Consider the following 19,486-nt stretch of genomic DNA (forward strand, 5'->3'; position numbering starts at 1 on the left):
AAATTGAGATCTCTAAAATAATATGTCATCAAATCCGCTGCTTGATTTGCTTCTAATAGAAAAAAAAACATGCCACTATCCCAAAGAATATTGATTTATCAAATCAAACCTCATATTAGTATCAAATTATGATCTTCCAAAGAATATATCACTATTTTGATCCGATTTATAATCTTAATCACATAATGACATTTCGTGTATCATTCTTATAACATCCTCCAATTATGGGATACCTTACAAAAATACACCTTGACGATTTTGTGTATTTTATAAAACTTTCTTGTGATACATGGTGAAAAATCCGAAAAAGGAAACCTAGGTAAAATAATTATCACCTAAGTTACGGACCTAAAAAAAAAACAAATCTGAAAAACGTGTGAAGTCTTCTTGGTCAACTGGAATATCTTTTTTTTTATTTTTTTATTTTATTTTTTTTTTGACAACGGAATATCTTTATTTAATCCCACAAAAACACAACATGTTTCTTTTTGTTTGGTTTATTTTAACAGATACCGTTAATAACCCCTAAATCAAACTCCATCTTGCTGCTGCTTCAGGTTTCTCTATTCCTCTCAATTTGTTTTTATTTAGTCTATTTAATTTACTTTAATGTGTTTGATTTTATTTATATTGTCAAGTAATTCATTTGAATTATGCGTGGTGCCAATTTTTTATTTAAAGATGCAATTTTTTTTCAATATTTTGGATTATGTTGTCGATTTCTAGGTTTCTTTAATTTTTGGCTCAATTTTCTCGTGTTCATCATGAATTATTGCTGAAATTTGTGTTTTTATTATAAATCATGATGAATTCTTGTCGAATTTTGGGTATTGGGTATATTAGGGTTTCATCGAATTGATTTCTGTGATTTTTCTGGTTGGAGGACGAATTAGGGTTTCAATTGTTCATGTTGCCTGTGAGGTTGAATATCCTTTTTTATTTGTTCGGGAATTTGTCAGTGAAGGAGTGAAGTTTGCTTTGGAAGTTTTGTCTTAGTTGGTTTGCTGTAAATTGATGAGGAAAATCAAGCGTGGGAAAGTATAGTTTGTAATCTGTTATAGTAAGAAACTATAAAATTGTAAAGTCTGAGAGATCTGTGGAAATCTTCGTGTTTCGTTTGGTTTTATGTAGCTTTCCGCCTTTCCGTTGAATTTCTTTAGATAATGATGGGATATTTTGGAAAGTTAATATAGAATAAGAAGAAAATTTGAATACTGGTTCCACTATACCTCCGTAGTTTGTAATCCGTTGAATTTCTATTGCAGTTGTTTTTGTTACATATAAACTAGATGCTGATAAGCCAGACGAATTATAATTACTGGTTCCATAATTATACCTCTGTAGTTACTTAGTTAGATTTGCATAGATATCCTGGGATCAGTTGGTTTAGTAACTGTTTGAGTAAGTTATTATATGTCTGTAGGGTCCCTTGATACTTGAAGTTATATTATAGCTGTGGCAGCTGATGTAGTTTCTTCTGATTAATTTTTATTTTATTTTTTTCAAAATTGTGCAGCAATCTTGTTAGTGGAAAGCTCTTAATCAATTCAGCTGTAACTTTAGAGGTGCCATTCCTATAGATTTGTGGCGGGAAGAGCCTCTTTAAGTGAAATTGTGAAAATGCCAGCGAATGCTTCTCAGAATGGCAATAATGCCACTTGTAAAGATTTCACTGGTAACCTTCATCCAGGTACACATGGCTGGTACTTCACCAAAGATGAAATAGACAACTATTCACCGTCTAGGAAGGACGGGGTTGACCGTGCTAGGGAATCTTCTCTGCGGAAATTATATTGTTCATTTATTAAAGATCTTGGCATGAAGCTTCGAGTGTAAGCGCATCTGTTGCATACATTATTACAGTTTATAAAGTTTACTTGCCTAATTAAGGGATATCTTTTGGATAGTTATGTTCAACTACCAATGATGTTTATATTGAAACTCGGTGTATATATTCTTATTCAGGTTTCAATTAGAAATTTAAGATCAGGGGAAAGCTTTAGAAGATTCTGCTAGTTCTATAATGTGTACTTTTTTTTTATTAAGTGTGATATTATACATTTCAGGAGCCCAGTCACTACGGCAACTGCAACAATGTTCTGCCATCGATTTTTTATGCGCCAATCTCATGCGAAGAATGATTGGCAGGTAATGTTGCAATCCTGACTTGGCCTGCTGTATATATATATCAGGAAATGCAGCTGTATATTAAAATTTGCAAAGGGTTCCTGTTTGTCTTATTGTAATACTAAGTATTTATTCATTAGCATAGTAGATAGTAATGATGGAAGATAATTTACCAAGAAATACTACCTCATCCCTGCCTTTTTTAATACCCCCTCTTCTGTGTTCTTCTCTTCTTCTTTCAAGCTTGTGTGCTTATTTATTGCGTTGTCTCTATAGGATCTACGCTTCAAATATTTCAAAAGGAGACCATGATAACAATATACTTGTATCTTTTAGAAGTATCTATAAAAGCTACTAGCAGCATTTTTGCTTCCTGCTTGTGTTTCATCTTTGCTGGAAAAAAATATGTCTAATTTGTTTTTATATTGAGACCTCATGAATCCTCTGTTTTCCTCTCTTCTTCCTTCAAGCTTGTGTGCTTATTTATTGCGTTGTCTCTGTAGGATCTATGCTTCAAATATTTCAAAAGGAGACCGTGATAACAATATACTTGTATCTTTTAGAAGTATCTATAAAAGCTACTAGCAGCATTTTTGCTTCCTGCTTGTGTTTCATCCCTGCTGGATAAAAATATGTCTAATTTGTTTTTATATTGAGACATCATGAATCCACAAGAGCACAACAATAGTTTATAATTTATTTAAAAGAGATATTAGTAGCGTCTCATTCGATCGATTATGTAAGGGAAAAGTTGGCACGTTTATGATATCCACACTTTGTTGTTTTCTAATAAGGTACGTCAATGTTCTCGCTTGTGATATTTTGATAGTTAAACCCGACTGTTGGCTTTTGCCCCCCCACTTTGCACCTCTTATTGTGGCAGATATGAAACCTTTTGTGATTTAAAAAAAATGTTGTAAAAAGTATTTTATAGAATCTCTTTGGAACTGGCTTTTAAACTTTTAGTATGAGTTTTATTCAAGTGTATTTTCAGGTTGTATCTATATTCATCTTGGAAAAGCCTAAAGGGTTCTTTTACTTAGAGTTCCTGGATTTGTTTTCATTGTTTCTACCAACCCCTCTCTTTTAAATAAGGGGATGTAGCTCATTTGGTAGAGCGCTTGCTTATCATGCGAGAGGTATGGGGATCAATAACCCGCATCCCATAAATTCATCGTTTTTATTACCTTGTTCTTAGATTTTAATATCCCTTAAAATCTAACCAAAATTTTTTCCAGTTATAGAAAATATATCTACAACCTACAAGTGTAATATATCTGTAGTTCATATAACTTGATGTTCAAAGTTGCAAAAAACAATCAGTGACCTAAAGAACCCATCTTCATTCATTAAGAAAATTAACTTTCTACACATCACAAGTAGCTGAGTAGTTGAGGCTGAAGCAGCTGCAGATGATACAAAAAAAAATATTCTTTTTCTTTAAATTCTTCTCATAAATAGGGCTTCTTTCTTTATCGTTTGCTATATGTACTTTGTTCCTTCTCAATTTGGTCTAATAATTGTATTTCTACAAAAATGGTCATTTATCATGTGAAAGTTATATCTAGTAGGGTAATTGAACACAAAGCATAGAAAATTTTAATTGTATAGGGAGTAGGGACTGTCAAATGCAGTTGGAGATTGTAGTGTTCAAATGACTTTTGCCACACTACTGTTCCTAGTGGGTGATCTGTCCTCACAAATGTGATGGTACAAATTATGCAGACAGTTGCAACTGCTTGCATGTTTCTTGCTTCCAAAGTGGAGGACAACCTACGTCCGTTGAGGGATGTTGTCTTGGTGGCGTATGAATTAGTCTATAAATGGGATCCTTCTGCATCTGAGAGAATCAAACGACGGGTACGTTGGTCCTTTCGTGTCCATAAATTTACTACAATAGTTATTTTTCTAGGTGTTGCAGAATTTGAAATCTGTCTTGCTTTCATCTTGTAGGAAGTTTATTATAAGCAGAAGGAGCTAATTCTAGTTGCTGAGAATCTTCTGCTAGTGACAATCGACTTTGATATGGCAATTCAACACCCATTTAGCCCACTTGTTGGTGCTTTAAAGAGGCTAAAGATCTCAAACAATGAAGTTGCAAAAGCAGCTTGGAATCTTGTGAATGAATGGTAAAGATTTCCCCTTTTGATTACTCATCTGTGTTTACTATTGGGCTAAAGTTGGTATCTGTATCTCAATGTTGCTCAAATAATCTGTTCCTGTGCTTTGTAGGCTTAGAACAACGTTATGCTTGCAGTATAAGCCACACTACATTGCTGCTGGATCCTTGTCAGTTGCAGCCAAGCTTATTAATTTCAAACTGCCAATGGTTGATGGAAAGGCTTGGTGGCTGCAGTTTGACGTGTCACCTAAGCATCTAGAAGGTTTGTGATTATTTATTTGTCATCATTTCTATTTTTTTTCCTGCTGTTCAAACAGTGATTAGCCAGTGGAACTTTGGGAAAGGTATACATCACCTGAATTTTGAAAATTTCGGATTAAATTGTTTCTGAGAACCTTGAGAAATTGGGAAAATATGTGTTATTCTGTGATTCTTTAATGGTCAATTCATTGCTAGAGAGAGAAAGGTATGTGCAATTGGTAACAGAATGAGAGAGCAGGATATTAAAGGAAGATTGCAAAAATCACATGAACGCTTGAGCTTTTTATTTGCTTAGTCAAAACCATATTACCCTTTTCTTTCTTGCCACTGCCAAGTGGCCAAGTCCCAATTAATTTTACAGCGGCGGCCCTTTGCTCTTCCCTTCCCTAATCTTTCTATCCCCTCCAACAATTTCCAGCCAAATTCTCTTTTTTCTCTCCTGTGGTTCCCTTCCCTGCCACAGTCCTATTGCTATCTTTTCTCCTCCCTCACCCAACCCTTCTGGACCCTCAACCATCTTTGGAGCCCTTTCCGCCAACATATTGCCTTCTTTGTTTATGGATGGCCTGAAGCTTGGCTTTTGATGGACCTTGGTGATTAATCCTTTCTCGAAGAAACAAATTGAGGCAAAATATTGGGCGATCTCCTTTTCTTTCTACCGGGAGCTTGGAGGTGATTGAGCTGACCGGAACTGTGACTGGCTTGCCAAATGCTTAGGAAATTTCCGTTTTTGTAGCAGCCACCGCTTCAGATCCTGCCCCCCTTCAATTTCTGACCACTATTTTATCAAGAGGGGGAAAAATAAGGTTGCATAGTGAAACAGAGAGAACAAATTTGTTTTTAAGTGATAGAGGAAACAGGCGGAGTAGGGAAAAAGGGGTGTGTTTGCTGTTGGAGGTAGTTTGGTTGGAGATGATGTTTAAGTGACTCAGTAGTGGGTTTGGTTGTCCTGGGTCTGTAGTTTTTTCTTAGCAGTATCCTCTCTTTGGGATTGGTGGTGGTGTATGTGGCTAGGAGTAGGAAGACTAGAAACTTTGGTTGATCTGAGGTTTTCTGTTGATTGAACCGATATTGTTCCTCCTGGGTTTCAATGAACACCACATGGTCTTTAGGGTGAAGGCCCACTGCTTTCTATAATAACATACCAAAACAAGGAATTGGGTTGGAATTTGGAAACATTGTCTACTGCAAATCTATTCTTCCCAAGTCAACCAAAAGTCTTCCCTGTGTGTACATTTTTTCTTCTATAGCTACCTCACCAACTAAAGTATGTACATTCTATCCAAAGGGTCTTCCAATTAAACAACTAATGGGCAGGAAGTAGTTCCTCGGGCAAACCTGTAGAGCAGTATTAACTCTCATTTCATTTGTATCCTTTGGTGGTGTCTCCGTGCACATGCTAAAAGTTTTGTGTTTATTTATTTTGTAGCTAATGGTGATGTCTCAGTGCCCATGTTCAAACTATTATTGGCTTGAATCTGATGAGAATTAATTATAAATCTGAAGTTATTATGTTTGAGAAACAAATGCTTTCAAAGTAGTAATGACAATTGCTAAATGGTATCAATGCAAAATAAATTTGGTACTCTGGATTAGCAGTAAAAATTGGAAGCAATGCTTTGTGGGGAGAGGTTGTCATGGGAGGTTCTTGTCTGCCTATAAGATGCAAAAGTAATGGAGTTTCTCTATGTTTCATTCATCTTCATTGAAGTTTGAGTACTGTTTTGTTGCTTTGCATTCTCTCAGAAGTTACACAGCAAATGCTTCGGTATTTTAAGCACGATGAAAAACAAAAAGTACCGCAAGTGCCTTATGATGTGATCAAGCCATCTACTCTGAAAGCTGAAAACTCCACAAGTCAAAGTGCACAGAGCAGATTAACGGTTGACTCTGGTCTTGAGGAGAAAGCTGCTCCTGTGGCTCGAGAGCAGAAACCTCAAACATACAAGTATGGCTCGAAGGGTATAGTTGAAAGCAACCATCTTCCGGGGAAGGTAGCATCAGAGCATCAGTCAAGTGACTGTAGTGGAGTTAGTAGTGTCATTGACTGTGAGACTGTTGATACAAGTTCCAAAACTGCTCGTGGGGATGATGCTCTTGGAAAAATTGATTTGGACCGCCTCAAAGGGGCATTTGAACGAACCCGGCGTGTGAAATGTGCTAAAAATAAGGCTGTGGCAGTAACAGAAAGCGACCTGGACGGCGATCTCTTAATTGAGAGTGAACTGGAGAAAGGAGTAGAACTTGAGTATGTGGCCGCTTCCAAGAGACAGAAGGTGCTTCATGAGTGAAGTAGAAGTTGATTTTTGTCTGAGGGGGAATTCTAACTGTCCAGCTCTCAGCCTCTCATATTACAGGTATCAATTCATTAAATTTTTAAGGCTTCATATGGGTGGTTTTAGAACCCTTATCCAGAAATAGCAAATTGGCCAAGCTTTGTAAACTCGTTCTACTCAGTTACGAGTATTGCATGAATTCTGGGAAACCTTGCTTGTAGAACTGATGTATACTAACAATTATGGATGTAAATAGTTATTTATGGGTTATGCACTTATGCCTGCTTTCAAGGCTAGCATTAAATTTTGATCATTTGTAATCATAAATAGTGCAAAACTTTCTATATATATGAGGTAGAGCATTTTCCATCATTCAACTGTCTTGATTTTTGGCTTCTGTTCTTCACCAATTTTTCTCTGGTTCCGACTTTGCAGAACATGCAATGTTTTTTGGGTCCAAGGGATCCCAAGTTCCCCACTTACAAGCACCATTATAAGATTCGAGCCTCGTATCTCTAGAATTTAAGGCAAGAGTCTTACCAATTGAGTTAAGTCCTTGATAAATTGACTACTTACTGATACGCTTATTTATATTTTCCTGTAGGCTGGGCATATACCATTCCAGCAGAAACTCAAGTACGAAGTACACTTCGCAAGTTCTTATATTTTAACGGCAAATGTTACAGTAGAGCCCATTTAAATTATTATTAAAATAATAATAAAAAAAAAAAGTAACAAAAAACAAGAAAATGCGCCTGAAACACTTCTGTCGGAAGCAGACTTCATGGAATGAATCTTGAGAGTTTGTGAGACTCAATTGATGACCTAATGTAGGTACTTGTAACAGAATATCTGTCTCTATGTCTTTATTTTTAAATATTAATATGCTCGCATTCAAAGAGACACACACATGTAAATACTCGTAGTATAGATAAAATTCGATCGTAAGTGTTTAATACAATACTACCTTTTAAGATTTTAATCAAATACGATAATTGTCATTCTCATACATGTCAGTTAGTCTCATTTTTAAATTACCTTTTTTTTTTTTTTGGGTTGCACATATAAATTATTAGACTGAAATGTAAATGTGTAAAATACAGCACAGTTGCAACTGGATGGATGGGTGGACAATGGGGCTAGCCATGAAGGGTAAAAGCAAAAAGGTGAGCATTTTAAAGCCAAAGTTGCCCATACCCCCCTTGTCATGTTTCTCTTTCCCATTTTCTACTCTGATGTCAACTTTTGTCCCCTGATTTTATTTCTGTCTTATCTCACTAAGTTCACTACTTAACTAGTTAATCAACTCATTAATTAACTGTACTTTTTCCTCCTATTCAAAAGAATTAGATTAAAATTTAATTAGAATTTTAACCTGCAAAACTGTATTATGATGATAAAATGATAACTGAAATTGGTCTAGTGAAAATAAAGATTGTAATTTCCAACCTTGATTTTGGTCACGCGGAGTTTCAATCCTTACTAGGAACATTTCTTAGGGTGGTAAATGGTACGAGTAATTAAGTTGGATTAACATGTGCAATAAGGTTTCAGATCAATTTGATAACCTTTAGAAAAAATGAGAATAAAATTGTCAATACTCAATACCCTACTAACATACAAAAACATAATGCATCAAAATGATGGTCATCCATGTTGTAACTTGTAACTACACACCTAGCTTTAAAGTAGTCTTAAATAACGTAACAATAATCTTGCTAACAAATCAAGTCTTAGACAAGCCATAATTACCCTAAGCTTCTATAATCATGATGGATTTAATAGTTAACTCCATTGAGCTAGCTACTAGCTATATTCATTACTCCTATAATTTTTTTCATAACCGACCAAGCATAAGATATGGTTATTATTATTATTATTATCTAATCTATCAAAAAGCACATTTTATAAATAATTTAAGTTGCTAGATATAATACATAATTAAGAGGTAATCAGAGCTTATAAACATGCTGGGTTAAGATTGAAAGAGTAGGGATATTAAATAGGGCAAGGCTGCCAATAGCCATCATTAGCTTAGCATTAAAGCCTTGGGATTGAAGGGAAGGACAATTATGATGATGATAACCTAGCTAATTTGTAATCATCTTCCTGTTATTGCAGTCTGCCAAAAAAAATAACCCTTCTTAGTTCTTACACATTATTGATCCATGGATCTCCTAAACAAAGAATAAAACAAAGTTTGAGATTGATAGAAAGAAACAAGTAGCTATGGGTCGGCAAACTTGATACTCTCTCTGGCCGAAAATAATGGATATTTTATCACTTTACTTTGTATCTTAGACAACTTAATCTGAATAAACTTTTGGAAAAACATAAACAAAAGAGATGAATTGTATTCTAATGATAAAAGCAACTATTATATTGTGTGGAATTAATTAAGGGACATTCTACTTTAATTTAAAAACTTTTTTTTGTTACTTTGGATACCTAAGATTGATCAAGTGCATGCTTTCATTATGTTAGTTTTTTAAATTTAAAGATGAGCCAAGCTTGAACAATTCTTCAAACTCGTTCAATTCCTACAAGGTTGAGCATGAACATTAATTTGCTCATTTATATAATTAAGCTCATAAACAACTAGTTTATTCATGCTCATGAACAAGCTTGTTTAATAAAGTTATTGACTATACACCGTTATTAAGTTAATTTAATTGTTCATCCATCAAGTAAACTCTTAGACTCTTATGTAACTAGCATGCACAACTCGTTACAAGAAAATCTCATTCGTTCATAATTCGACTCATTTAATTAATAACAAGCTATTTACAAATTCTTCATGAAAACTACAACCTCATAAACAAGTTGAACCTTGCTCAAATGGAATTTTGAGCTTGCATGATCCCAAATAAATTTTCGATCACCACCTATCAAATGCCCGATAAAATTTTCATATGTACTTAGCAAATTAAAGACATATATATACATTTACATATTAGTCTTGAACATAGATTTCTTAACAACCTTAATCTAAAGACTTTCCCAACATAGTAAGGTAACATCCACATCAATGTTAATGTACATATTCTTTACACTAATCAAATATTGTCAAAATTCCTAAATGGCCCCTCTAGGAGAGAGTTATTCCTCCTAAGCTTTCTTTCTTTTCAAGGGTACTTTAAGAGGTGTTGAAAACACAAAAGAGGATATTATAGAAATGAGAAAAAAAGTTTTTTAAAAAAGCAATATAATGCATAAAAACTTGGGTTTTTTGTGGCTGTCACCTGAAACTATTCTTGTTGTTTGGAGGGAGTTCAGAATTATGGGGAGGAGATTAAATTAATACACTCTTAATCTTGGGATTTTAAAGCCCAATTTATATATATATATATAATTATATTTATCTTTACTTAATTATATTATGCACATATTATTACTTAAATGTGTGATATAAGCATGGAATCTTCAAATCTTCATCAACAACATAATCATCATCATCATCATCTTCAAGATCATCAACTTATTGCAGATTCTTCTTCTAATAATCCACCTTCTTTGCCTTCTCCATGTTTTAGTGTTGCAGAAAATGACCATGCTTGGAGAACTCCCACTTTCTTCTTGTAAGTTGATTTTTTTTTTATTTTATAATATTATAATTATTTTGGCATAAATTTATGTATATCATTTTTTCTAAAGAAATTGATTTTTTTTTTTTTTGGTTGATTTTATTTTCTATGAAATAATATACAGAAGTAGGTGGGATGTGAACTTTTAATCTTTTGATTTGAAATTTGTACATACATATGAGATAAGCTCTTTGTGCAATGGGGTTCCTCTCTTGCTAGTTTGTGCTTAGATCTTACATGCATTTTCCTAGAATTAGGGTTTTATAATTGTCTTTCATCATTTTTTGGCACTCTTTCTTCTTTGTTGGATCTTTTTTTTTATCTCCTATCTTTTTGATGCATGGATCTAATTTAAAGACTTAGAATAGTTACTATTTTGTAATTTTCACATAATTATACATAGAAAATTTACCAAAAACATAAGTTTATTTCAAGAATAGTTACTATTTTGTAATTTTCACATAACTATACATACCAAAAACACAAGTTTATTTCAAGGATAAATTGTAATTTAATTATACAGAAATTCATTTTCATTAATTATGTGATTTTGCTTAAACTTTTGTTAATTTAATTGGCAGGAACAATAATGGCAATATCCATGCAACTTGTGGTGAAGATGCTCCTACTTCTCTTAACAATTCCCTAATACAAGAAGTAGGTTTTCCTTGGCCTAATGATCATATTACCATTAATCAATCTACTCCTCACCAAGAACATCATCATCAATTTATCGCCGACAAAATTAAGGAAGAACAATCACCATCAACCTCCTCAGATCACCATGATAATCCTACTTTCGCGAAATTTAGTGACATGTTAAGCTCCTCAACTTCATCACCAAGTGAAATGCTTCTTCTTAAGAACACATTATCTCCTACTTTCAAAAACCATATGCTTTCTAATAATAGAAATCTTCATAATCAACCTTCAACATTTCAACCAAATTTACAACAATTTCATCAAAATACTAATAAAAGCATTAGTACTACTTTCAGCCAGATTTTTCCTAGTGTAAATATTTCGAACATGAACAACAACAACAACAATAATATGTCTTCACCAATATCTTCAAGTTCAAGCACAATTGATCCTCAGATGGCTAATAATGCTCAAAATGGTTTCGATCTATTCGCTACTGCTCGATTTCTAAGTGGAGAGACTCTTAACAATCATTCCTCTCCAAGTAATAATCTCCTAGAGCTGTTTGAAGGTAGTCCTCGGTTCAACGTTGATCATGATATGCAACAGTCTAATGATCTCAAACTTTGCAACTTTCCTAATAATAATGTGAGTATCTTTTTCCTATGTATAACTAATTGGTTTATATTCATATACTTCTTCTGTCTTTATTTTTTTTTCCGGTCTTTCTATTTTTAGTAACAATTTTCTCCTCAATACCGCGAAAAAAAAAAAATGACAAAGGGAGTTTATATGATTCTACATCTTATTTGTTATTTTTGTTTTATTTTTAGCTAATATATATGTATATATATAATGATACTATAAGTTATGATATTTGCATTGTCAAAATGTCAAACAAAACACATGTATGTTCAACTTTAAAAATTAATGATTCTTCACCTTTGACAAGCGTGGATTAGTGTTCTAAGTATACTTTAATAATGATGACACATTAATTATACATTTAGGACAATATGTAAAAAGAATATAATTAAAGAGATGGATCAATCAATAATTATTTACTCTAATAATTTGTATGAGTAATAAAATAGAAAAAGCTACACTTCTTTATAAATTAAAGTTGAATAATTTAGATTATTGAAAGTGAAAAAGAATGGTCCTGCTGATTTATCTTTTTTTTTTTTTTTTTTTTTTTTAATATGAATGATACCTTCAGCTTTATACATTGAAATGATATAAAAAAAATTATCTTTTCAGAACCTTAAGACTTTTTCTTTTCTTTTTTTTCCTTTCTTGCAAAGTTTATGTGGTTTACTTATTTCTTTTTGTGGGTAGTCTATTGATATTGATTAAGTTCTTTTGGTTAAAGCTTTCATCTTTTAACAATAATAATGGAGTCATCCCAGCTGATTCAAAGAACTACATTATGGAGCAACAATCAACTCATCATCAAATGTCATCTAAAAAACCACGCTTCGAACCACGCGCTTCTTGCCCTCCTTTTAAGGTAGGTTATAGCAAGGTTAGCTTAAGCATAGCACTTCGGAGTTTTTTGGTTACTAAATAATATGTCGCTTTCTAAATTTAATTTAGTCACTTAAGCATTCGTGAACTTTGTTGTTATGATGATATCTTTAGGGCTTGTTCCGATTGACTGAACTCAGCTGAACTGAACTTATTAATTAGTGATTTTTAACTACGGATTAGTGATCTTTGATTATTTATTGATTATTTATTACTATACATATGTGTTTATACAAATGTACATATTATTATTAATAACAATAATAATAATAATAATAATAATAATAATAATAATAATAATAATAATAATAATAATAATAATAATAATAATAATATTATTACACTACAAAATTATAGCATCAACTCAAATTTGTTGCTATTCATCAAAAATTCGTTGCCAACTCTATTTAGCAACGGGTTGGAAACAAAAATTTGTTGTTGCTAAAAGGCTTGTTGCCATGGGATTTTGGCTACCAGTTGCAAAGCAATTTTGTTGCAATATTGCATATATCCATTTAAATACTGTTTCCATGATGGTTGCTATTTTTGGTGCATTCGTTGCCAACTTTGGCAACAGATTACCATTGGTCATTGCTAAAATTAGAAACAAATTATTAATATTAGTTCCTAAAATAGCAACAAATTATTAATATTAGTTCCTAAAATAGCAACAAATTATTAATGTTGGTTCCCAAAAATAGAAACAAATTATTAAAGTTGGTTCATAAAAATAACAACAAATCATAAATATTGGTTGCTGATAACACTACGAGACAAAAACCTAATCTGAAATCTCACTCAGATTAGGTCAACTTGGCTTGACTTTGCATGTAAGGCTCTTTGAATTTCCTGTCTCAAGAATCGCAGTTGGTAGGAGTCGAACTTGTGACCTCAAAGTCACATGGTGAATCTCTTACCAACTGTACAAAGTAATATTTGTTTACTTCTATACATATAATTTATAATAAGTGAACGAAATATTAGAGACGAAATTGAAAAATTTGTCTCTATATTAGGGACAAAATAAAAAATCCGTCTCTAAATTAGAGACGAAATTAAAATTCGTCTTTATTTGATGTCATTATAGCAACAAATAATAAGAAGAGTGTTTTAAAATAATTTTATACATAATAGCAAAAACTGACCTACAAATAAATTAACAACAAAATGTAACACAACTTGTTTCCAATGGCAACAAATAAAAAAATACATAATCATTTAGCAACAAAAGTTTAGACGACTTGTTTCTAATGGCAACAATTCAAAAATCATTGCCTTTGTTTGTTTCTTAATCAATACAAATAAAATATTTGTTGTCATAGTTTGTTACTACATGGCAACAAGAGAAAAATATGATGCCATCTAGTAACAACTACTAAGAAAATTTAGTTTAAATAGCAACAAATCAAAAACATGTAGCCATTAATTATTAAAAAAACTAAAGCATAAAATTTCGCTTTTAATTAGGCAATGAAAAAAATTATATTCGTTGCTATTTAGCAACGTTTAAAAAAACTGTTGCCAAACTTAGTTGCTAAAAGGCTTTTATTTTTGTAGTGTTAATTATTGATGATTATTATTATTATTATTATTTATTGATTATTATTATTATTATTATTATTATTATTATTTATTGATTATTATTATTATTATTATTATTATTATTATTATTATTATTATTATTATTATTATTATTATTATTATTATTGTTATTATTATTATTATTATTATTATTATTTATTGATGATTATTATTATTATTTATTGATTATTATTATTATTATTATTTATTACTTATTGATTATTATTATTGTTGTTGTTGTTGTTGTTGTTGTTGTTGTTGTTGTTGTTGTTAAGGCTTTATATCATTAGCAATATCATTAGACGTAAATTAAGAGCTGAACTGAACTGAACTGAACTGAACTGAACTGAACTTCAACGGAAGAGAACAGGCCCTTAAACTCTTTACTATACAAATTCCAAGAATAACTACGTATGTTAGTATTTGACTGAATTTTAAACACGGAATTATTTACACTAGGGGCCTGTTCATATTTACTGAAATGAGCTGAACTGAACTGAACTGAATTGAACTGAACTGAACTGATTGGAGCTGAACTGAACTGATTGGAACTGAACTGAACTGAACTAAGCTGAAATGAATATTTTATGAGAGAGGGAAATTAAGAGCTGAACTGAACTGAACTGATTGGAGCTGAACTGAATTGACTTGAACTGATTGGAGCTGAACTAAACTGAACTGAACTGAAAATAAGTAAATATAAACAGGCCCTAGGTCATTTTCTTAAAAAGGTGTATCTTATGTACGGTGTTAAACTACGTACTTGTGTAACATACATGCTTGTGTATTAATCAGGTAAGGAAAGAGAGGTTAGGAGATAGAATCGCGGCACTTCAACAACTAGTGGCACCCTTTGGCAAGGTATATACTCCGTACTTAACATTATGAATCGATTATATTGTTGCATTATTATTGCAATTAAAATAAATCAATCAAAATCATTTCTATCGAGTCAAAAATGTATTTCTACATATTTGAATAAAGTAGATGAGGAGGTAACATTTGGCAAGACATTTTATCTTATTTGAAAGATTGATAGTCGAAATGAGAATTTAATTAGCTTAATTATTGATTTGATAATGTGTTTGACAAAGTAACTTTTCAAAATTATTAAAGCTAGTTAAAAGAAAATTAAAGTTACTCAACAACCTTATCAAAATTAAAGCTTCCTAGCTTATCAAAAATCTGTATCATCTTTATGTATATGTACATTCATTGAAAGTTACATGTAATTTACAAAAAAACTAGCTTTATTTATATCTTTCAATTTCAACTAGTACGGAGTAGCTTTATAATAATAATGTTCGTCAATAAACTTATCTTTCAAATTTAGCAATAATTTCTGCTAAAATTTTGTTGATATTTAGCAATAAGCTTCTTTATAATATAATAATACAATGTTCAAAGAAGCTTTGAAATGTAAAATTTTATTGACAAAATTGTGTAAACGAAAACTTGTACGTGTGTGTTGTTGGCAGACAGATACAGCTTCCGTATTGATGGAAGCGATTGGATACATCAAATTCCTCCAAAACCAAGTTGAGGTACGAACAATGTAACAAACATGTTACGTATACTTATTATTTTTAAGGTGAAGAAAACAAGGCTTAAATACGTGGTAAAACATTGTTATTAATGCAGACACTAAGTGTTCCATACATGAAGTCATCATCTCACAACAAAACCTCCAATACTACTCGAAGGGTAAGATCTATGTACGTTTTATTTATTGCATGACTACGTAACTACGTATATAATTCATAGGACATACAAAATATACGTATAAATCGAAATTTCACGATGAATTAATGTTATTCTTGCAGGTTAAAGACGATGAATTTTGTGAGAGTGATGAATCAATATTAAAAGACGACTTAAGAAGCCGAGGATTATGTCTTGTGCCTCAATCATGCATGTCCTATATTAATTTAGCAAGTGATGCTGCCATTAATGGTGGTATTTGGCCATCTCCTAATTTTAATCCTGCAGGCTTATAACTTTTAAAAAATGTGTAAAAAGAAAATATATACGAGTATTTAGTAATTATATATATATATGTTATTTGTATGATTAATGGAGCAAACTTGGTCATCTTGAATGAATTCATAATATCGAGATCGACCACGTTTGATCCATTTTTTATTTTTCTAAGGCATAATATATAATTAATGTGTTACTATTGTCAAATCTTTAACTCAATGTAAAGTACATATTTATTATTATTATTATTATTATTATTATTATTATTATTATTATTATTATTTGAGTCATACAACCTACAAAAAATTAGTGGGAAGCCGAGATACAATCTGGGCCCCCACTCCTCTAGCTATAGCAAATCCTACCCTATTGAAGATATGAGCTGCAGCACGAGCCCCAATGTCTTGCGTCGTCGAGAACCTCTGAATTCGCTTCAGTAACGCAACAGCCTCCTTCTCTAATTCCCCAAGCGAAGAAAAGGAGAAGGGAATGAAACCATATCCAATCGCCTGACATCGAGCTTCATACTTATCCCGCTTCCGATGAACAGCATCAGCCACAACCCGCCCAGGAATAAAGTCAGATAGCTCTCACTGTGTCAAAGGAGAAGACCCTGTCAAATCAACACAGACATCGCGACCACGATCCCATGAATAAAGTAACACATCCGTAGGTTTGAGGGCCTCGTCGTTCCCTCCAGCCAACCCAATGTCAACCTCCGTTCTCGCTGAAATCCCAGAACGATAACAAACATCAACAAGGGTATCCCGAACAACATTATGCCGATGTTTAATACCCACAATACCAGCACAAGACACCGCGCATTATTATTATTATAAAAATGTAAAAAATGACCAAGTCAATCAATTTACAAGAAATTGGTGGGGAGTCGAGATACAATCTGGGCCCCCACCCCTCTAGCTATAGCGAACTCGATTCTATTGAAGATGTGAGCAGCTACACGAACACTAATATACTGAGTCTTAGCGAATGCCTGAACCCGCTTCAACAACGCAATAACATCCTTCTCTAATTCTCCAAACAAAGAAAAGGAGAAAGGAAGAAAATCATATCCAATAGCCCTGCAACGCACCCCATACTTGTCCCGCTTCCGCTTAGCCGCCACAGACACAACACGACCAGGAACGAAGTCAGACAACCCCGATTGTGTCAAAGGTGAAGACCCCGTCAAGTCAACACATACATCAAGGCCTCTATCCCAGGAATAAAGCAACACATCTGCTGGTCGAAGAGCCCGTCATTCCCTCCAGTCAACCCAACGCTAACCTCCTTTCGAGCAGAAAATCCCAGACCGAAAACAAATATCAACAAGGGTGTCACGAACAACGTTGTGTCGATGTTTAATACCCACCATCCCAACACAAGACACATTATTATTGTTCAATTATTTAAGGGAGGCTAGATCTTATTGAATACTCGTATAATTTTACAAATTCATTAACCGTAGCAAGATTAGGTCTATTGTCAAGGCTCATATCCTGCCCCGTCGATCAATCTCGACTGTCTAGTAAGTAATTTGGAAGAAGAAAAAAGAAAGTACCTGAAGGTTCTTGTGTATGCATTAGTGCTTGTAATACAAGTAAAAGTGAGATATTTTTGCATAGTTTCTTTAAGAAAAAATAAAACAAAAAGTGGCTTAGTTGTAGCCATATGTTAAAGAGGCTAAAGGCATTATAATTACGAAGTGGTCAAGCAATGTGTCTATAATATTGTGACAGAATTTAAAGCTTTTGGCAAGCTCTTAAGATGTTCATTTGCTTGAAGCTAACTACATTCAATTTTCCCCTTTTTGCTTATTTTTGTTTGCAACAAATGATTCTACATTTTAATCCTACATACATTGAATAACAAGATTATGAAAAGAAGAATAGAGTAATATCGGTAATATATTATTGTAGTAAACAAAATAATTTATGTTTTTTCAAAGTTCTCAAATCTAATAGTAGCAAATTTTGGCTAATGAAATATACACTAAAATAATTCTGAAATATATATAGTAAATTAATGATTAATTAATAGGTGAAAGTTGTATTTTCTTTATTTTCTCAGTAACATATATTCATAATGGAATAACTTTTGTTTATATTCAATAAGATTTATTAATCTCATATTAAGTGTAATATATTGTATGAGGGGAAACAATTTGAATGCATTGAGTTTTAGTCATAAAACCACAACTATTGAATGTATTATACAGTTATCAATATATATGAGCAAGCTACAACAGTGCTGGTCAATTTTATGGTCTGTTCAATAACAGAGAATAACTATGAATTATTGCCGACGAATACGTTATAATATTCATTAACCAAATTAGTGTGAATGATAGACAACGTTAGGCGTTGTTTTGGATTACGATATTTAATAATCACATGTTTACGTGTTACAACATCCTCATCAAATTAGATTTACAAAATGTTGATCGATACTATCTCAATGTTATAGAGAACAATGACGTGGTTATACAAATCTACCATAAACCCCCACCCTTGAAATCACCCTAAAACCTAAACCCCCACCAATAAAATCATCTTCATCAGTGTGCACCTTACTCAATAGAAATTCACCATCTTACTCAACCAATCGAAACCATTTCTACCAACCTAAAAGATCGCGCACCCTACCCACCTGAAACCTATCCAAAACCCTACCCCACCACCTCGAAAGATCACTTTATTCATCCCCAAACCACCCTATTTAGCTACTTAAATAATCCTTACCACACAAAAATCAACTCCAATAATATAAAAACCCACCAATTAGGGGTGTAAATGAGTCGAGCCGAGCCAAGTACTACCTTATTCATATTAGTTTCTCTAATAAACGAGAATTTGTATTTTTGACATTTGAAAATAAATTAGCATAATAACTAAATTTTAATTATAAACTTAAAAATTAGATTAATAATTGTGAATAAATTAATAAATTTATGAAAATAAATAAACGAGCAATTCGTATACATAAATAAACAAGTTGTTTTATGAACTTAGTTGAACGATCATATTTGTGGCATATTTATGTTTGTGTTCAAGCTTAATTCGTTTATTAAATAAACGAATATGAACAAGCTTGAACCCGAGTAGTTTATTGATCAGCTCAGTTCATTTACGCCTTTACCATCAAGCAACCAGATCTAAAATAATTTTGTTAGAGAGAGGGGTAACGTGGCGCGCGGCGGCCAATGCTGAACCAGGTTGGTTTAGGTGGGGAATCAAGGTGTGAGGAATTTTAAAGGGGGGAAAGTTAGACATTTATAAATGCATAACATTGATTAAAATATTATTAAAACACGTGATAGAGAGAGAAAAGAGGAGAGAGATAGGAAGAGAGAGGTTGTAGGTGGACCCCACCTATTTTTTGGTCGG

At 32.6% G+C, this 19,486-nt stretch overlaps 2 protein-coding genes across 2 annotated transcripts; both read left to right on the forward strand.

Moving 5' to 3' along the window:
• The first annotated feature begins 480 nt into the window (after window positions 1-480).
• On the forward strand, window positions 481-7,158 carry LOC145639398 (cyclin-T1-3-like). The gene is made up of 7 exons (XM_081690631.1): window positions 481-557; window positions 1,517-1,832; window positions 2,067-2,148; window positions 3,853-3,987; window positions 4,081-4,256; window positions 4,360-4,511; window positions 6,257-7,158. Exons 2-7 carry the CDS (start codon window positions 1,621-1,623, stop codon window positions 6,799-6,801), a joined length of 1,302 nt encoding a protein of 433 aa, XP_081546757.1. The 5' UTR covers window positions 481-557; window positions 1,517-1,620; the 3' UTR covers window positions 6,802-7,158.
• Window positions 7,159-9,962: 2,804 nt separating this feature from the next.
• On the forward strand, window positions 9,963-16,375 carry LOC145638343 (transcription factor bHLH110-like). Its single transcript, XM_081689312.1, has 7 exons — window positions 9,963-10,364; window positions 10,952-11,660; window positions 12,385-12,522; window positions 14,916-14,981; window positions 15,599-15,664; window positions 15,762-15,824; window positions 15,944-16,375. Exons 1-7 carry the CDS (start codon window positions 10,186-10,188, stop codon window positions 16,115-16,117), a joined length of 1,395 nt encoding a protein of 464 aa, XP_081545438.1. The 5' UTR covers window positions 9,963-10,185; the 3' UTR covers window positions 16,118-16,375.
• Window positions 16,376-19,486: the final 3,111 nt, after the last annotated feature.

Source organism: Chenopodium album, chromosome 7 (genome assembly GCF_948465745.1).
Source record: "Chenopodium album chromosome 7, dcCheAlbu1.1, whole genome shotgun sequence".
Lineage (NCBI taxonomy): Eukaryota > Viridiplantae > Streptophyta > Magnoliopsida > Caryophyllales > Amaranthaceae > Chenopodium > Chenopodium album.